The sequence below is a fragment of the Antennarius striatus genome, chromosome 9 (assembly GCF_040054535.1).
Source record: "Antennarius striatus isolate MH-2024 chromosome 9, ASM4005453v1, whole genome shotgun sequence".
Lineage (NCBI taxonomy): Eukaryota > Metazoa > Chordata > Actinopteri > Lophiiformes > Antennariidae > Antennarius > Antennarius striatus.
The window spans coordinates 17,603,169-17,620,720 of record NC_090784.1 but is presented as its reverse complement, the minus strand read 5'-3'; the positions used below and the strand labels follow the sequence as shown (position 1 = coordinate 17,620,720).

The following is a 17,552-nucleotide window of genomic DNA, read 5'->3' as shown; positions in this document are numbered from 1 at the left end:
GGTCGGAGAGCCGGTCTGCATGCACGCTCTCATGTTTACATTGCATGGTTATACTGTTGCCTTGGTTTCCACACAACTGCATCCATTTCTTTCTGTTAAGGACCAGAATCTAAATGCAGAAGGTCTTCAACCGCATTGCATCCTTGCTTTAAATGTGTGAATTTGTGTGACTGAATGCCTTCACCTCAAAAAGTGAAATAAATAAAGCATTATTCCATCACACTGAACTCTACTTACAAACACAGACTGTTTTAATGACCTACCCAGTGTGACCAGGTATGTGATGCCTTGCTCGTTGCCACTAGGGTAGGTAGCATACTCGCAGATGTACTTCCCTTCATCTGTCAACCTAACATCTGTTATCTGGATGGATGGACTCTCCAGAGTTGGGGGGATAGTGGTGAAGCTGACTCTGCCTTTCACGGGTGAGTCCGGGTAGTTGGGGTCAAAGTTGGGATGAAACACGGCGATGTTGATCCTATCTCCATCCTTTGGCTCGTAGATCCACGTGACCTGCGGTGGAGAGGCACGGCAGACGGAATATAAAAACAGCAGGTCGCATTTAATGCAGCGCAGATGAGCATCGCGGAACAGCGTTTCAACACATCCACATTTTAAACACACAGCGACACAATAAATAAGTGGAGCATGTATGAATATGGATGTAGTGATTTTCAGGAGCAGTACCCTCTCTCTCTCTCTCTCTCTCTCTCTCTTTCTCTCTCTCTCTCTCTCACAGCTGCTCTTAGCAACTAGGAATGAGAAGTGTTTCCATTACCATATTCAATCCCCTGAAGCAAAATGAAGCTTTGCATTGTTTGTTTAGAGTAATAAAACATTAGGCCTAACTGTGATAAAAACCTAAGACTAGCCTTAGGATTATTTCTGCGGGCTATGATTTGCTAGATTAATGTTTTGTGTGCTACATAAACAAGGCACATGGACCTTTATTATCATTTAATGTTTATTTTAATTGCAATGTATTGTTCTTGTGCATCTGTGCAACTAACTTTCAAGCATCTGCAGAGCCGGGTCAACACATACCTGACAAATTACTTTATTTTACAAGAAATTAAAAACATATTTGAGTGTGTCTTAGCTTAATGTCTCTGGTCTGCTTGCTTTGATTGTGAAAGCAAATCCTATTCCCTTGCAATTACAACGAATTGTGCTGTGTCAAGTCAGCACAATGAGCAGTAATTTCAGTCTGAAACAGACATTTTTATTAGAATCACACCGCAAACCACATTGAGAGTTGATAGGAGAATGGGCAGTATACAGGAGTAATGAAATCCTAACTGAAATGAAAAACAATTGTGTGGTATAAGTGTGTGTCTGACCATTGTGAGGCTAACTCCAGTGGGATCGCTGAAGGCGCAGCGCAGGTTGACCGTCTTGTGCAGGAAAGACACCACCTCTGGTTCCACCTTCACCCGCTGACCCGAGGCTCCTGGGAAAAACAGAGAAAGACACGTTAATGTTTCCTTCCAAAACTCAAGGAGGGGCAAGTTAAACAGTGGAAGAATGGTGTTGGTAGGAAGCCTCCTGATGATAAATGAGGACAATGTGGAAGTGTCTGGTACAACAGAGGACAGCATTAGTGAACCTAGGCAAGTAGGCTAAGAGTCTGATATCTCTCAATGACTCTGTGTGTGTGTGTGTGTGTGTGTGTGTGTGTGTGTGTGTGTGTGTGTGTGTGTGTGTGTGTGTGTGTGTGTGTGTGTGTGTGTGTGTGTCAGAGAGAAAGAGAGAGAATTGGCTAAAAAAAAAAAGAGGAAAGCCTGCTCTCTTTGCGCACAGGTCATAAATCATCTGGATGGGTTATACTTTTGCCAGCCATTTGCTGTGCCGACACATTCCAGTGTAACGGCAAAGAGTCAAAATAAATATGCTTTTCATCATGTGTTGTCAGTGGGCGTGTGAGAAACAGTAAGACCAAGGTTAGAGCTTTAGAATGACAATCTGTCCGTGTGTTTGTCTGTATGTGGCTGTGTGTGTGTGTGTGTGTGTGTGTAATCCAGGTCTCTGTGAAAATGTAATTACTTGTATGAGTAAGCGCGCATTAGTGTATGTCAGCAAGATGGTACCTGTTTTAAGTATGAGTGGATTACATACGCATACACAACTTTAAATGTCTGCAGCTGGGGCTGTGTGTGTGTGTGTGTGTGTGTGTGTGTGTGTGTGTGTGTGTGTGTGTGTGTGTGTGTGTGTGTGTGTGTCTCCTGACACGTGTGTTTACCAGGAATCTACACACAGTGTTTCACTGGTGCTACTGCCTGTTTCCCTTAAGACAAACAATTACTTGCAGAACCGGTTCCACCGGTTTGTGCTGAACCAAACCTATTGTGTTGAAACTAATGTGATCTGGAGGCCTGATCAGAGACGCGCGCGCACACACACACACACACACACACACACACACACACACACATGAAAGCCATTGGCTAGGAGATAAATGGAAAGGGCAGTTCTGTCTTTCCTTTTTGGAGGAGCAATAAACGTCACACCTTCTCTTCTCTGGGGAGATCCAAGATCGCAACAGAGAACAAGACGAGAGCCGGTAAGGAACGACAGACAGGAGGAGGAAAACAGGCCTTTCCTTGAATAACACCAGCTCTCCAAGGACCAGCCCTACTCACAACCACAAAACAACCCCCTTGTAGCCACAGAGGAACCTCTGGACGACCACTAAGCTGCCTGAGTGAGCAGCGCACAGCATTATTGGGCTGGATGGTGGAACAAGCTTGCTATTTTTCCTGCTGCCTTGGGCACACATACTCACAGAAGCATGTCAGTGTGAAGAGACACAAAAATATCATCTGCACAAATGCATCTCCTGACTCTCTTCCTGTCAAGTTCCTGGCTCGTGATCAATCAGACATCTATAGTATAAGTTGAAGATAAAGTTAAAACTATTTGTCAATCCACCTGTACTAGTCCAACTCGTCGGACGGAGAGGTTTGGGAGTGGAAACAGGACTCTGTCAAACGATGTAGCAGAGCAGGATGTCATTGATACATCCGATCACTAAGTCAGCTCGACATGACACGGGTAGCTGCCGCTTGTGTGCGTGAGTAAATTCATTCCAACACAGGCACAGCTGTTGTCTCCGCACGTCATATAGGGGGTGGGGGCACAATAGCGCTGAGTTGGACTGGTTTTCTGTCATCTGAAGGCAATAAGAGGAAAGCCAGCACAGGTCAAGTCCTGCCAGAGCTCGGATGAGGGGGAGGCACGCCTTATGAGACTATACAGCCCCAGGGAAATGAATATGACACACAAGACATACCAAGCTTTGCAAGGCTTCATCTGCTATGATGGTCCCCAAACCCCCAGCTCTGAAGATTCTGAGCCTCCATGTCATTATTGCAGCAGAATCAGAGCAAAAAGTCAGCATGTGCATGTGTGTGCGAGTACATGTACACAACGGAATTTAGAAAATCCTGAGGCAAGAGGGCATTTGAAATAGTAATTGTCAGTATAAATATTTAGAGCGTATTGGTTATATTAAAACAGAAAGAGAAGTGAGGGAGGGAGAGACAGAAACAGAGAAGTCAAAGAGAGACAGAAACAGAGGCGGGGGGTTCATTCCCCTTCATTCTTGTTGGGAGGACTAAAATGAAGGGATTTAGGGAAAAGGCGGTTCAAGGGTAAGACTCAGAAAAAAAGCAGGAGCAACAGAGGGGGAGAGAGATGGTGGGAGAGAAAGGGAGGGTCGGAGGGGAGGAGACTGAGAACAGAAGCCTTGTGTCATCCCTGCTCTACTTTACAGTAGCTCTGCTGCCTGCAGGTGACACACAAGAAACACCACCAAATGTACACAAAACACACACACGCACACATATACAAGCTGCCCTCATCAAAATCCGTCAACTTGTCAGATGCCAGCATCATTAGAACCGTTGCCTATCGTTATGTCCTAAACACCCACATCATGTGCATGTGTGCACAAACACTTACTTTGCGCTGATGGTGCCGCGACAGCCCTGCCATATTAACACAGTGCTCTGATCCCGAGCCTGGCCTCGCTAACATTTCCATATCTCCCACCGTTCGTCTGTGAAGACGAAAATGAATCAGGAAAGACGAAGGAGGAGGAGTGTGGCAGGAGGATAGCATGATGAAGTGAGGCAAGGAGGGACAGCCTGGGAATGCCAAAGTGATGGAGGATAAGAGTGAAGGGTGGAGGGTGGAGGGGAGGATGTAAAGGAAAGTGGGGATGAAAGTGTGTGACCAGAAAGCAGTGCCAGGAATGAGAATGAAAGCTAGAGTGAAAAGAGAAGGGGGTGAGAGAAGAGGAGAGGAGGACTTTGAAAGGAAGTGAACAATAAACAAGGTTAATAGGAGATAGCTGGGGGGGGGGGGCGTTTAGATGAGACAAATAAAGAGATAAGGAGTGAGAGGGGAAGCACGTGAAAAAGAAAGATGTGATGGGAGAAGCTAAAAACAGCAAGGATGTGTGATGGAGGGAGGGAGAGGAAAGGAAGATGAGAGGTGAAGAGGAAGAGAGCTATAAAGCAGCGAGAGTCAGGGTAGACTCAACACCTGACCTTGTGCAAAACAGAGTGGCTGTGAATCGACAGATGGAACAACCAGAAACCCAGCCAACAAGCCAAAGAGCAGCGAGCAGGAAAAACTACAAATCCTAATTTCTCTGCAGCCCATTGGAACCATCCGTGGCTGAAACAACCAAAGACACACTTATGGACTTCTGTCAACCTACCTGATTGTTATGTCTAATGGTACCCATGTCCTCTGCCTGATCCTCCCTATAGTGGGAGAGAGCACTTCAAGGGGGACAAGGAAGTGCAGGCCATCACCTAAAATATCGAACGGCCTTCAGAGCTCACTGACTCTCTGCCATTTCATCAAGCTAGTGGTTATGCACTGTCAGGTGCGCTCGAATGAAGCGTGCCCATTCTCCATGTTCCTGGAGATTGCATCCAAAGCACATATGCACATGATTCTGAGAGTGAGAGAGAGAGGGAGAGCGACAATGTGCAAATTTTGAGAGGCCAGAATGAAAGGCATTCTGGCCTTTCATTCTGGCCTTTCATTATTCTTCCAGGACTGTGGGAGTTTCTGCTTTTGTATTATTATTCTCTAGTTGTTACTGTTGAGCCCACTCTCTCCACACCAAAAGAATATTAGCTTCTCTCAAGCACAATGGAGCGCAGAGTTGAGTGTCATCGTTCTCTCCTGACGGAATCAGCCTGACTTTTCTTCCTCGAACATAATCTTTTTCTTACAGGAGAATTAGAATGAGTTGTAGCCCACCTCTTAAACTTGATATGTCATGATGAGTTTTGGTCCCTGGGGTTGGTGCTTGTGATGAATGGGAATTAGTTTGGATTCTGAAAGGCCCACCTTGATCAGACTTCACAATATAAAGAACTTTTGTGCAGCATAAAAGCACCTCTCTAGACTTACTGCAGGTTTAATGAAGCTTATAACCAAAATAATGTGAGCATCTAATCAGCTTATAACCAAAATAATGTGAACATCTAATCATGTGTAAAACGTTCACCTTTACAACCAGAATAATGTGAACATCTAATCATGTGTAAAACGTTCACCTTTACAAACGCCTCTAATCCTGTTTGGGTAGATATGTGTGTCTGGATGAAATTACCACTTAGTACTCCACAAATAATGAATAATATCAATTTTTTTTTAAGAAAAAGGTTCTAGCTCTTGTTTTCAAAGGCCAATCCCTTGAAAGTGTTTTTACTTTTTAAAGCCAACAACACAAGAAATGCCTTCCCAAGCATGATAAAATTCCAAGCAGCGTTCACCACCTTATTTAACAATAACCAGACGAAACTGTAGGTTGAGGTCATCCTTGAACTTCCTCTATGCAAGTCCCAGCCTGAAGAAAAAATGGTAAAGGACGATCAATGAAATTAGTTTACTGTCATTTTTCAATCATGTAGGCTTTATCTCAATGCGACAGTGTCTGTTTGTGTAGTGGCCTTGGATACGAGTGGTTTGTGAAGGAAAGCTCAACTAATCTATCTTGGTGAGGCTTATGATGTGCAAACTCTTCCAAAGCATTGGCAACTGATTCAGTTCCACAATTATTACCTGGGCTGTTTTGTACAGCACAGTTTTGAGAGTATTGGATATTTTTTGTTGTTGTTTTAACTCTGTACTTCAGTAAATTGACCTGAAATGAGAATAATAGCAGAGATAAAAGAGCAACTTTTCAGCTCGACGGGTGTTTGAGAGCCTTTTCTAGGTGCAAAAGTCCATTCTTTGAACAGTGCCCTTATTTTTTTTAAATATCCTGTCCATCCCTGGTAAAGAGTACGATCACCTAATGTGGAATACTTTTACTTTCTCAATTACTGTCCACTGTGACAGATGCACCTGCAATTTGGATGGCAAAAATTGATCTCCTTAGAGCTCTTTTCACTCCTTTGTGCAGCTAAGAAAAAAACCATGTGCAGTCGGTCAAACGTGATTAAAGCTGACATACTCCATCTGACATTCTAGTTAAAATGGCTTGCCTGTGAAGCCTACCTTATAACAGTGAGTTCTGCATGATGTTAACATTTATGTGTCCTAACTGAAATAGGAACACTGCTGTGGCTGTGTCATGTCCGAACTGCTGCATGCTTTCCGCTGCTGCTACCCGACACTTGCAGCATTGGATGCTCTGACCTTGACACACACACACACACACACACACATACACACACACACACACACAGCCCTTCAATGAACGTGCATACGCCATGCGTGTGCACACACATTTAGATGTGGCTACTTTGGTATTCAGAGAGCAGAGTGGGAATGCAGCTTAGCTTTGACAGGAAAGGCAGTTTGACAAGCCAAGAATAAAACTAGGAAATGAAGACTTGAAATGTGTCTCGTCTTCTCATTGACCTTTCCTCTGGGCTCTCTATAAAGGACCGATCAATAGCAAATGGGAAAGCTACATTTAGAAGTAGCCACTGCTCATTTGGACTTCTCCAATGACATCCAATAATAAAACTTCATTCATGTTGTAAGTTTTAGTTGAGAGTCTCCAGCTTGATAAAGACTCCAAACCCTTCAAGGCTATCGCCACACAAAAACCACCCTAGAAGTTCAATTCATCTGGAAGTGCCACAAAGAAAAACCTGCAAAGGGGGCTGGGGGGGGGTGTTACAGGAAGGTTGCATGCAGGAGATGGTGGAATAAAAACAACTCCTGTGATGCAACAGGAGCAAAGGGGGAGGAAAAAGGTGAAAACAGGAGGGAGTGCTACATCTCACTTTGTTCACAGTGACATGATGAAATATTTGATAACTGTGGAAAGAGAAGGGGAAGCAGACATAGGGCACAAATGAGGGAGGGAGGTAGAAATGCATGAAATGTAACAGAAGGGGAGCGAAGGAGAAATCAGGTTTCGGAGGGAGGGGCGAAGGGAGACATGAACAGGCTTCAAAGTGCCAAGGAGAAATGAACAGCTGGAGGAGGAATCTGCATGGTGAGTTGTGTGTGTTTGGCTAGAGTGTATACATATGCAACTGTATACTGATGCATATTTAGTTGCCTCTTTATAAGTAACATGCCCCAAGACTTCAGTGAATATCATTTGCAGGGATAAGCAGTTGCCAATTCAATTAAGTGTGTCATCTTAATGGAGAAAGACCCAGCGGGGGAAGTTTAAAAACCCTTAGAAAATGCAGTTTCATACTCTCAAACTCTCAAAACTGAAAAATGGAAGAGGCATCCAAAGCAGGATGATGACCTCCTCTGTTGGAGTACACACAGCATACGTGAGTCAAAGCGAGAGAGGAAACGAGTCAAGTTAGGGAGTTCACAATGGAACCTCATTGATCTCATCAGGTATCTTCCATTCTCAGTTCTGCAGATACAACAACATTAACAGAGAGGTAGTTTCTAAAGAAACTTACAACCAACAACATACATGGCTCACTCAATCATTTTTACATCTTATGAGCTAAAGGAAAAAGTATGCAGAAGAGATAAAAATGATTTACAAAACTACTTAAAAGATGATGCATGTGTGGTCATGGTTTCCCAATGTGCAGTTGTGAGTGTAGGTAAAGCATAACCGCTTTGGAAACACACACTCACGCGCGCACACACATGCACAATCCCAGGGTAGAGAGGCACTCGTCTCCACGGGGTGAATAATTCATCCACGGGTAAGAAGGAAAACAGTGTGCTCTCCTCCTCCTCCTCTCATCTCTTCATTATTGATAAACGCCAACATCTACACTGCGCTTGACCTGGGGGAGGCAAGACGAAGGAGAACAAACAGGGGAAGTGACGAACTGGTCCTAAAGAAAAGACCCTGAGAATGAATGACTCCGGCTCTTGAAGAGATACAGCTGCGACTGTGTAAAAGTAGAGGCGCGTCGAGCTTTACAGGCAAAACGGAAAACGACCAAAGCTGCAAGACGACAGCATGGTTTATGACGTTGAAGGCTTTCGACTGGCGCTCGGCCAGTTTAGGGTCAGTAAAGTCTTGTAATATCCAGTTTACTGGCAGACAGGACACTATGACTGCTGCTTCTCTACTGCCCTGCTTCTTCCATCACTCCAACCTGCTGAATAAGTGACTGAATAACTTACTGGCTGGATGGCTGACAGTCACCCAACTCCCCTGAGGCTCGCAGGTCTGCTTTGTCTTTTCGGGATCATTCTACCTCTCCCAGAATTGCTCACTTTTTTTTCCCCTCCCCCCCCCCCTTTCTGTGCCATAGCCCTGTCCTGTCTTTTCATTTTGGAATAAATCCTTTTCATCCTTCTGGCTTATTCTCCTCTTCCTTGACTGCTTTTCTTTTTCCACTCTGCTAGTTCTTTTTCTGTCCGACATCTACACTGTAACCCCATGTGCCATCGCTCCTCATGGTAATTGCACTGGCCATGTTATTTTAGCAGACTGCATGTAATTTTGGGTCTTTCTGTCAGATGACCATAGTGACAGATCTGCAAACATAAAATGTAAATGTGAGGCTGTAGGAAAACATTTTTTCAGAGGGGTTTGGGGTCAGTGTCGGGTAAATGTCTTGATCAGTTGCCTATTGTGCATTGTGAGGCCTTGCGCCTATTAATCAGTTTTAGCAGCGAGCTTGCAAAAAACCTCCTTCAGACATCAATAGCTAAATGAATCTGGAAGTGCATGTGTGTATCTCATTTTGAGTCTGCCGGCTTCACTCACTTCAGAAATAACTGTGCATTAAAGGATCAGGCTAAGACAGAAGTTCACAGCTGGAGTAAAGTGCCCGGCACTTCTGCAAATGTCCGATGCAGGAAGTGTATGTGCGCATTTCACTCTTCATCCGTCATTTTGTGTGTGTGTGCTCACATCCGTCCCCCCAGTGTGTCAGCTGTTAACATAATGTGATTATACGTGCTATTTTTGCTTCCCTAACAACACTTGGGTGCGAGAGTCTACCACGGTGTCAGAGACGATATATCAGGCTGGGTGTGATCCTTTCCCAGAATTAAAAAACCGAGCCGCCTGTTACAGCGAGAGGAAATCCATGACAACCCCACCCCCCGGGCCCAAACACAGCTGCGTTACCAGGTTTTTCATCGTGAACGTTCACCTTTACTTCACCTTGGGTGGATGGAAGGGTTTTCATTACCCCACCAGATGCTCTTCCTACAGTGTCAGGGTTGCCACTCAGCTGGTCACTGATGGTCAACAAATGTGTCAACAAGCAGTTCATTCATAGCGGAGGCTTGAGAGACCAATCCAATTTAAATTACGTACACATTAAAAGATTATATATTAAACAATATAAGAGAGACGTCTGCTGTGACAATCAAGAGGATGAAAACAGTCACTTATAGTTATTTAATCAATGACTACCATATGGATGACAGTAGGTCAGACATCGCGGGATAACTGAGAAGGAAGCACACACTAATATTGTGATAAACTGATTACCATGTCAGTCATAACACCCTGCTGAAATGAATTACCGATGGTCTCTGCAGGAGCATAGAAAAAACGTCTGCAGGGAAAGATTTATAAGGATGTTCAAAAATACAGCCCATAAAAATCATAAAAAGTTATGCTTTATTATGATTGTGACTTATTACTAGAGAACACGACAGTATTTTTGCTCAAGAATATAGATAGCTGCTTAGTCCGCCTCTCTTTACAAAATCAGACAGCTTTTAAATTAGATCCTTTTTACATAACATGGGATGAGAAAATAAGGTGGGAAGATGGCAACAATCAGCAAACACAGGGAGGTGAGAAAACAGGTTGAAAATACAGTGAAAGCTAAAAGATAAGAAACAATTAAAAACAGAAAGAATGCATCCTTTGTTCGAGTCAGTTTCCTTCCTGCATATCTGTAGCGAGCTGTGAGGGTGGAGGTGAAAGAACCATTGTCTTCAAATCCGCCATACGAAGCAGGTAAAATGAAACTGCACTTCAACACATACGTCGTTTTGGTTCTCCCACAAAGGAGGAAGGGAAAGGTGATACCGAGGAGGGAGGGGATGCAACAGGAAAGGAAAAGAAAAGGCTTGAATCAGAGTTTCTCCCAGATACCATGAAGCAGAAAAATAACACATTGCAGGGATGCATTGGGGGTGCCGAGCTTCCCTTTGTACTTACAGATCAACTTTGATTACGCTCTGAATGGCAGTCGCAATGACACCTCGTCTTGGCAGCACAGCAGATTATTTTGATGCTGACAGACGGGTTGGATGCACAACTAACAGATCGACACACAACCCAAGTCAACAGATCAAAGAAGAACTGTTCCACAACGTGACATTTCTCTCTGAAGTATTTAATGAATAAAAATAAAATCGTAAAAAAGGTGTGGCGGTCCATACAGCTCCAGTCAAGACAAAAAAAATTAATAATAGGATCTCCCTGAGGACCAACATAGTGTATATAAAACAAAAGAGGATGGAAACTACAAAAACATGGAATTACAGTACACAAAAACTAACAATTAAAAATTAATCTGACAAGACAAATATTAAAAGATTTACAGTAAGTGAACAAAACAAAAGTGGCCCACAATTAGCCAAGAGAGATAAAAGGTACTTAGACAAAGCCTTAATTACTGCATCAAAAAAAGAAATGTGTCTCAGCACATCTGTGACGTTTAAATTTAATTTCCTGGTCACAAAGGAATCCGGTCCTATGTTTCATTCCAGTAAGTAAAGAGTCGTCAAGTCATTCCTGTCTCAGAGCGATAGAGAATACAAGCTGAAGATTACGAAGAAGGTCAAAAGACTTGATAGAAGATTGCAAAATGTGACGAGTTTTGTTGATTTATTTTCAGTGATTTTGGTCTTTACTGCCAGTTTAATCATTACTACAATTGTGGGATGCGAGAAATAGGAGAAAAAAAGATAGTTGGCTTTTCCAGGTCATCAGATCCCATCAACCTGGAAATGAACATCCACCATAAAAGATAAAATAGTGGTTCAAACTGAGCCAACAACTCAAAGCTTTGGTATATGAGATTCGACAATCGACTACTTTGTCCTGAATCGTTCACCTCACCTTTAACTAATGGATTGAACATCTAAAAAGACTCATTTATACCCAATCCCCTTAGAAAAGTAGAGGCGTCCATCAATGCTCACATACTTTTACACATCTTTGTGGCTTAAGAAGTAATGGTTTTGATCCACTTATCAGAAGGTCAGTGGTTCGATTCCCAGCCCCTGGGGCCTACCAAGCCAAAGTATCCTCAAAAAAGCAACATTTAATTTGCTCCCCAGGCAAATTGAAAGCTGCCCACTGCGGATCAAATATCGAATCCCAATTTCATGTGACGAAAAAGCTTTTTCTTCTCTTTAAGATGAGAGCGATGGTAGAAAAAGTTGTGATGAATGGAACCTACCTCGTCAATGAAGAGCACCAGGAGCAGAGGCGACGTGGACAGATTTGGTTTGTTTTTTTTTAACTTTTTCGCTCCCAGGAGTCATCATATGAAGGATCACAACAATTCACACACACACACACACACACACACACACACACACACACACACACACACACACACACACACACACACACACACACACACACACACACACACACACACACACACACACACACACACAGACACACAGACTACTTGAGCTGTCCCCTGTCAGGTCCTCATTACAGCTGGTTGGAGGAGCCTTTGTTTACCATCTACTCCCTTAGGACAGAGTGACACAAAGAACTGAAAAATGAGAGATAGGTAGCGGGGCTATGACCAGACACAAACGGCCCTGCCATGCTCTAGCGGCCAGCTTCAAGGACAGAAGAGTCCTTCAATATCGGAGCCTCCGTGTAATTAGACAACGCTCCGTCACGCACCAAAGAATGGCTCCTTCTTGAGTCATATTAAATTCAGTATGGATATCCCCAACTGTGCTTTACCACCGAGACCTAATAGAAAAGAGGAGAAAGGAGGGATTTGTTCCAATTTAATTATGTTCATAATTCGTCCATCTTTCTCGTGTTAAGTAAACCCACTTCTCAGAAAGCCATCCCCACCCTCATCTTGTCTAAGCGCTGTGTAATATCAGGTGCAGGATTGGAATCTGATTAACAGGCTGAAACTATCGGACCGAGAGTAAACATTTTTCTTTCTGTGCAGTGGTTAAATATTAACAGCTGTGCTCTTTCTACTGAAGTGCTGCATGTTCTGGTTTGAAGCAAAGTAACCCGTGTGTTTGTGAGCCTGTCTGCTGGTGTGTGATACGGTGTCTCCGAGGCCACCTGCAGTGTCTCCTGAAGGCAGGGAGAAATCTGTGTATGTGTGTGTGTGTGTGTGTGTTTGGTTCACACCTCACAGCCAAATGACGGCACAGGCAAGCAGCATTTTTTTTTCTTCTTTTTTTTTTTGACGAAAAGGGAAGGAGTGAAACAGATCAAACACAAGCCAACTAATCACAGACACCGGCTAATTAGCGCGGTCCTCAAAGGGGAACCAGGAATGAGTGATGATTCCCCCTTATGAATTTCCCAGTGACGCTCCACCGTATGCCACCATGAATAATCACAGGTCTGAGCGAGGAGGGAATCGCACGGGGGTAAAGTGCAGAGCAAGCCACCAGCGATCTGGCCTTACCACAATCTTATCACCTGAGAGCACAGTGGCACTCAATATCTCTTATCTTGTTTCAGTCATGTGCACACATTGCGCGTGCACACACACATATACACACCATTATTCCCACTACCTTACACACACACACAAAGTTTTATCTCGGCATCAAATTAGACTTCATGTAACGTTTCCCATTAGGGGATTTCTGGAACGATTAAATCCTGAGTGCAGCGATATTCCAGCCTTCACATCAGAGCACAGGTTGATATTCCTGAATGTGGGCTCTGAATGCTGATTAGCAGGAGGATATGCCACACTGATCCCTGATTTCCACAAGATCACAGGCCAAGCTGCAAGTGTGTCGGCAGCAGCTGGAGAAGCCAATTACAGATGTGAAGTTCTGTGGCATGCTTGTGCACACAGTTGCATGCGTAGGCCCACCACACACACACACACACACACACACACACACACACACACACACACACACACACACACACACACAGAAAACCACACACAGAAAACCACACACACACAACCGCACACCTGCCCAGAAACGGATTTCTCAAGGCTGAAGTCGTCAAAGTGACACAAACTCCACCCCAACCCTCCTCCTCCTCCTCTTCACACCCCCCCTCTCTTTCTCATCTCAGACAAGAGGGCACCTGTCAGAAGATGCTCTGTTAATCTATCAGCCAATCGGCACAGAGGAAGAGAGAGAGCCTATCGACACGGAGAGGACCAATGAGGGACTGTAATGAGTCAGAGGAAGCAGGGGCCACTGATGGGAGGGACTCAGTCTAAACAGAAGCTGCTCCTCAAGTGTCTAAATCCCATTTCATCTCCGTACATCAAACCGAACAGATTTTCTAATTCTAGCTTTGTATCCTGCTTTGAAAGGTTAGCGTTTTAGGAGCTCAACAACAACTCCTCAACAAGAGCAAATGCAGAAATTTGCATTCCTTCCTTTATGAAAAAAACAATATCCTTCCTCTATCATTGGCCAGCAGTTGTCTCACATGGTTACAATCTGACAGATGGCCAACCAGATTTACTAATCTTAATTTGCTTTGAACGCAAACTGTCGCATTAAGGAGACTGGGAAACTGAAACAAAGTGAGGTTGGTCAGGGAGGGGGAAAAAAAAAGATCTGAGAATGAAGATTAAATTAAACTCGCCAATTTGCAGTTGAGTAACGGCGTCTGTGAAAACACAATGCAGTGTAGTTAAGAGCATAAGAGAAATTGGAATTGGAGGGGGGGGGGGCGAGAGAGAGAGAGAGAGAGAGAGAGAGAGAGAGAGAGAGAGAGAGAGAGAGAGAGAGAGAGAGAGAGAGAGAGAGAGAGAGAGAGATATGGCGGGGGAGTGATGCTGCAGAACAGAGCAACAGCTGCTGTGCATCACATCTGCTCCAAGTGGAGTCATCAGCAAACAGACAGACTGGAACCGACCCACCGAGGCAAGCCCCAGGGAGAGGGAGGGATGGACGGCGAAAGAATGGAACCAGGGGAGGGAGGGTGAGGTGAGGTATTAAAAGGATGTGATAAGGAGGATACAATTAAAGAGATGGAAGAGGTGGACGCGCATAAAAAAAAGCAGAAAGCCTCTGAAACCTGTAACTCTTTCCTCAAACAGAGGGTGGGGCGGTTTGGTTGTTCATTTCGCAGGAAACGGATATTTCGCAGTCCTTTTCTTTCCCCCTCCCTCCTTTTACTCAGCACCCTTCTTGGTTCTCACCCCTTCCCTGGCATCCTTCCTGCCTCTCTCGTCTTCTTTCTCTTCGCTGAGACTGACAGAACAAGAGAAGCCTGTTAGGCTAAAGATGAAAGGCCTGTGATGGCAGTGGGTGTGGGTGTATGTGTGTATGTGTGTCTGTGGGTGTGTGTGTGTTTTGGAGGGTGGGAAGCGAATGAATGACCCCTCTTGTACCTCACTCACCACTAGAGTCATTCTGCTTTAACACAATAGCAAAAACACACACACACACACACACACACACACAAACACTACAGGGGCGGAGCAGAGGTCACACTGAGAGGTACATGAGTTTAGATTTATCACACCATGTGGCCACACTAGCATCACTGCCTCAACATAAATGCAAACTTATGTCTAGCATCACGTCCTGTAGTGTAATCCTCCACCCTGTGGAGCGGTGGGGACCGTGAGCCGTACGCATTGTTCATTCATGATCGCAGCAAGGCCAACCCCCTTAGCAGAGCATGCAATGTCATTTGGCAGCAAATGAGGAGGAAAGAGCGAAGCAGTTTACGCTAGCATCTCTCCAAAGGTCTCACAGCTAGCTCTAACATTAAGTTAGCCTGGGCGATGGACAAAGCTCAGTTTGTGTTCGAGCCTTTTTTGCAACGCCGAAGTCGAGAGTCACTGCTCCTTCACGGTTCCCTGAGCTCGCTTTTTCCCTTTCCTTTCATTTCTCCCTCCTACGTCGTCGTCGCCCGCCGCTGCCAAAAGGAACAATCTACAGACGCAGCGTGCCCTTCCAAAATATTTACCCCCATTCAGTCTTGGCTGAATACAAAAGCCATTGTCTTCCCCTTTTGCTCTGATGTCTGACTTTCAAACAAACCACACACACACACCCACATGCACTCGATGACACGCACCGGCTGACCACACCTGCTCTGGATCACGTGACGATGCTCTAACTGCACCACGAAAGTCCACACACTCTTTCCCTCCCATTCACATGTCTGGTCCATGCACGGCTTTGAGTGATGTTGAAGTTTGGTGAAGAGAAAGTATCAGAGTCTGCCCCCCCCACCCGTCTGCAGCAGGGAGTGACGCCGCCCGAACACAATTCCTTTTGCAGACTTGCCTTCACTTCCTCGTGTTCCTTTTATCTTTTACTATCTCAGTCTGCCACCTTGCTATCTCCCCCGGATGCCCTTTAATTTTTTTTCTCTCATTGCATCTTGTAACCAATTTTCAATTTCCCAACAGTTTATTGAGTGAAAACCCAAATATAACTTCATTAACAATGAGCGCAGAAATCAGTGGCAGCGTTCCAAAGCTCCGGCTTTTTCCTGGCTCCAAATTCATTAGCATATGTTTGAAAACCGAATAATCACAGCTGATGATGCACTACAGTACAAAATAAAATAAATAAATAAACAGGAATTATTCCTATGATGTGCAAGGGTGTCATTCTTGTTTTCAATGTGTTGCACTCATGATTTTTGTTTTTTGGTATTTAAAACGAGACACTCAGAATAGATGCAAATGAACCAAGAGCCGGAGACAGTCTGGTCGCCCAAAGTAATGACACCTCCCCAAGGTACCGAGTGTTCTCAGGTGATTGTTCACAAACTCCTATGGGAGCGTTAGTTCTAATAAGTAATCATGTACTATGAAAGTGAAATATTTCACTGTCTCTTTCGTCATGTAGCTCTGTGGTATTCTTGACTACAGTACTTTCCAGCCTTCCCCTCCATCTCTGACAGGGAATGTGATTCCATGGGCTGCACCTGTTTCTCATTACCACCACTGATGGTTCACTAACAGCCTCCTTTCTCCTCTTGCCATTGTGCTCTCACTCCTTTCCTCCCTAAAGCTACTGCCAACATACATTTACCTCTAAAAGTGTGGCCTGCACTCGCCTTTTCCCCATGCTTATCCCACTGCATGCCAGTCACATGATCTCTGCGGTGCTGCATCTCCTGATACTTCTGACATTACAGACTCAGCACAACAGGGGTTTGATTGAATACCTTAACGCTAGATTGGAGCAGGAAATAACCAAGAATTCTTCTGAACAGTCTTTCACTTGAGAGGGGATGTTTCCACCTTCTAATAGTTGTGCCCATGAAATATTCGTTACTGTTGGTGTTTGAATTACAGGTAATGTGATTCTGGTATTTTTATTATTTGAAAAAAAAACCCAAAACCCAACCAATTCAAGCATAGCAAATAACACTAAATTTAATTAATGATTATTTTGCCAATTTAAATGCTTACAGTCGGTTAAGAAATCTCACAATAGTGAAAATGCTTCCACTTAAAAGTTTTAAGTGACCTGTTCAACTTGTCTTGTGAATCAATGAGTCCAAAAGTCAAAGCAAGAAACTGAAAGTCAGAAATGTTCTCGTCTTTTTCCTTTTTTCTTTGCAACCAAATTGCATCAGCTCTTTCAGATATAATCACATTTGCTGATTTGGTTTAATTATCAGAACACTGTTTCAGAACAATGCTTTTAAAAAACACTTTGAAACCACATTTGGCAACAGCTTGCAACCTGGGTCTCTTTGGTGTCACTGAAAACTGTGCTAGATTCATTCAAGACTTTTTTTTGTCTTCTAGGCGCCTAAATCTGCGTCTGTTTTGTTTTGTAAGCATGCTGAGGTTAACTTAAATGAAGATGGCTACACCGTCTGACAGCAAGCATTAGGGAAATCAGTGCAATATTCACAACCACCGCCCTCTACAATGTCATGGTGCGATGACTTCCAGCTCAATACAAGATGTGGCGAAAAAGGAAAAAAATCAATTTTG

At 44.1% G+C, this 17,552-nt stretch overlaps 1 protein-coding gene across 3 annotated transcripts in view; it reads right to left on the bottom strand.

Annotated features, from left to right (window-relative positions):
* Positions 1 to 17,552, bottom strand: part of LOC137601293 (nectin-2-like) — a 75,570-nt gene that overhangs the window by 44,059 nt on the left and 13,959 nt on the right. For all 3 annotated transcript variants that reach the window (XM_068323425.1, XM_068323426.1, XM_068323427.1), the window contains exons 2-3: positions 1,341 to 1,450; positions 264 to 513 (exon numbers count right to left, since the gene is read on the bottom strand). In XM_068323425.1, coding sequence (XP_068179526.1) covers positions 264 to 513; positions 1,341 to 1,450 — 360 coding nt within the window. The remainder of the gene's footprint in view (positions 1 to 263; positions 514 to 1,340; positions 1,451 to 17,552) is intronic.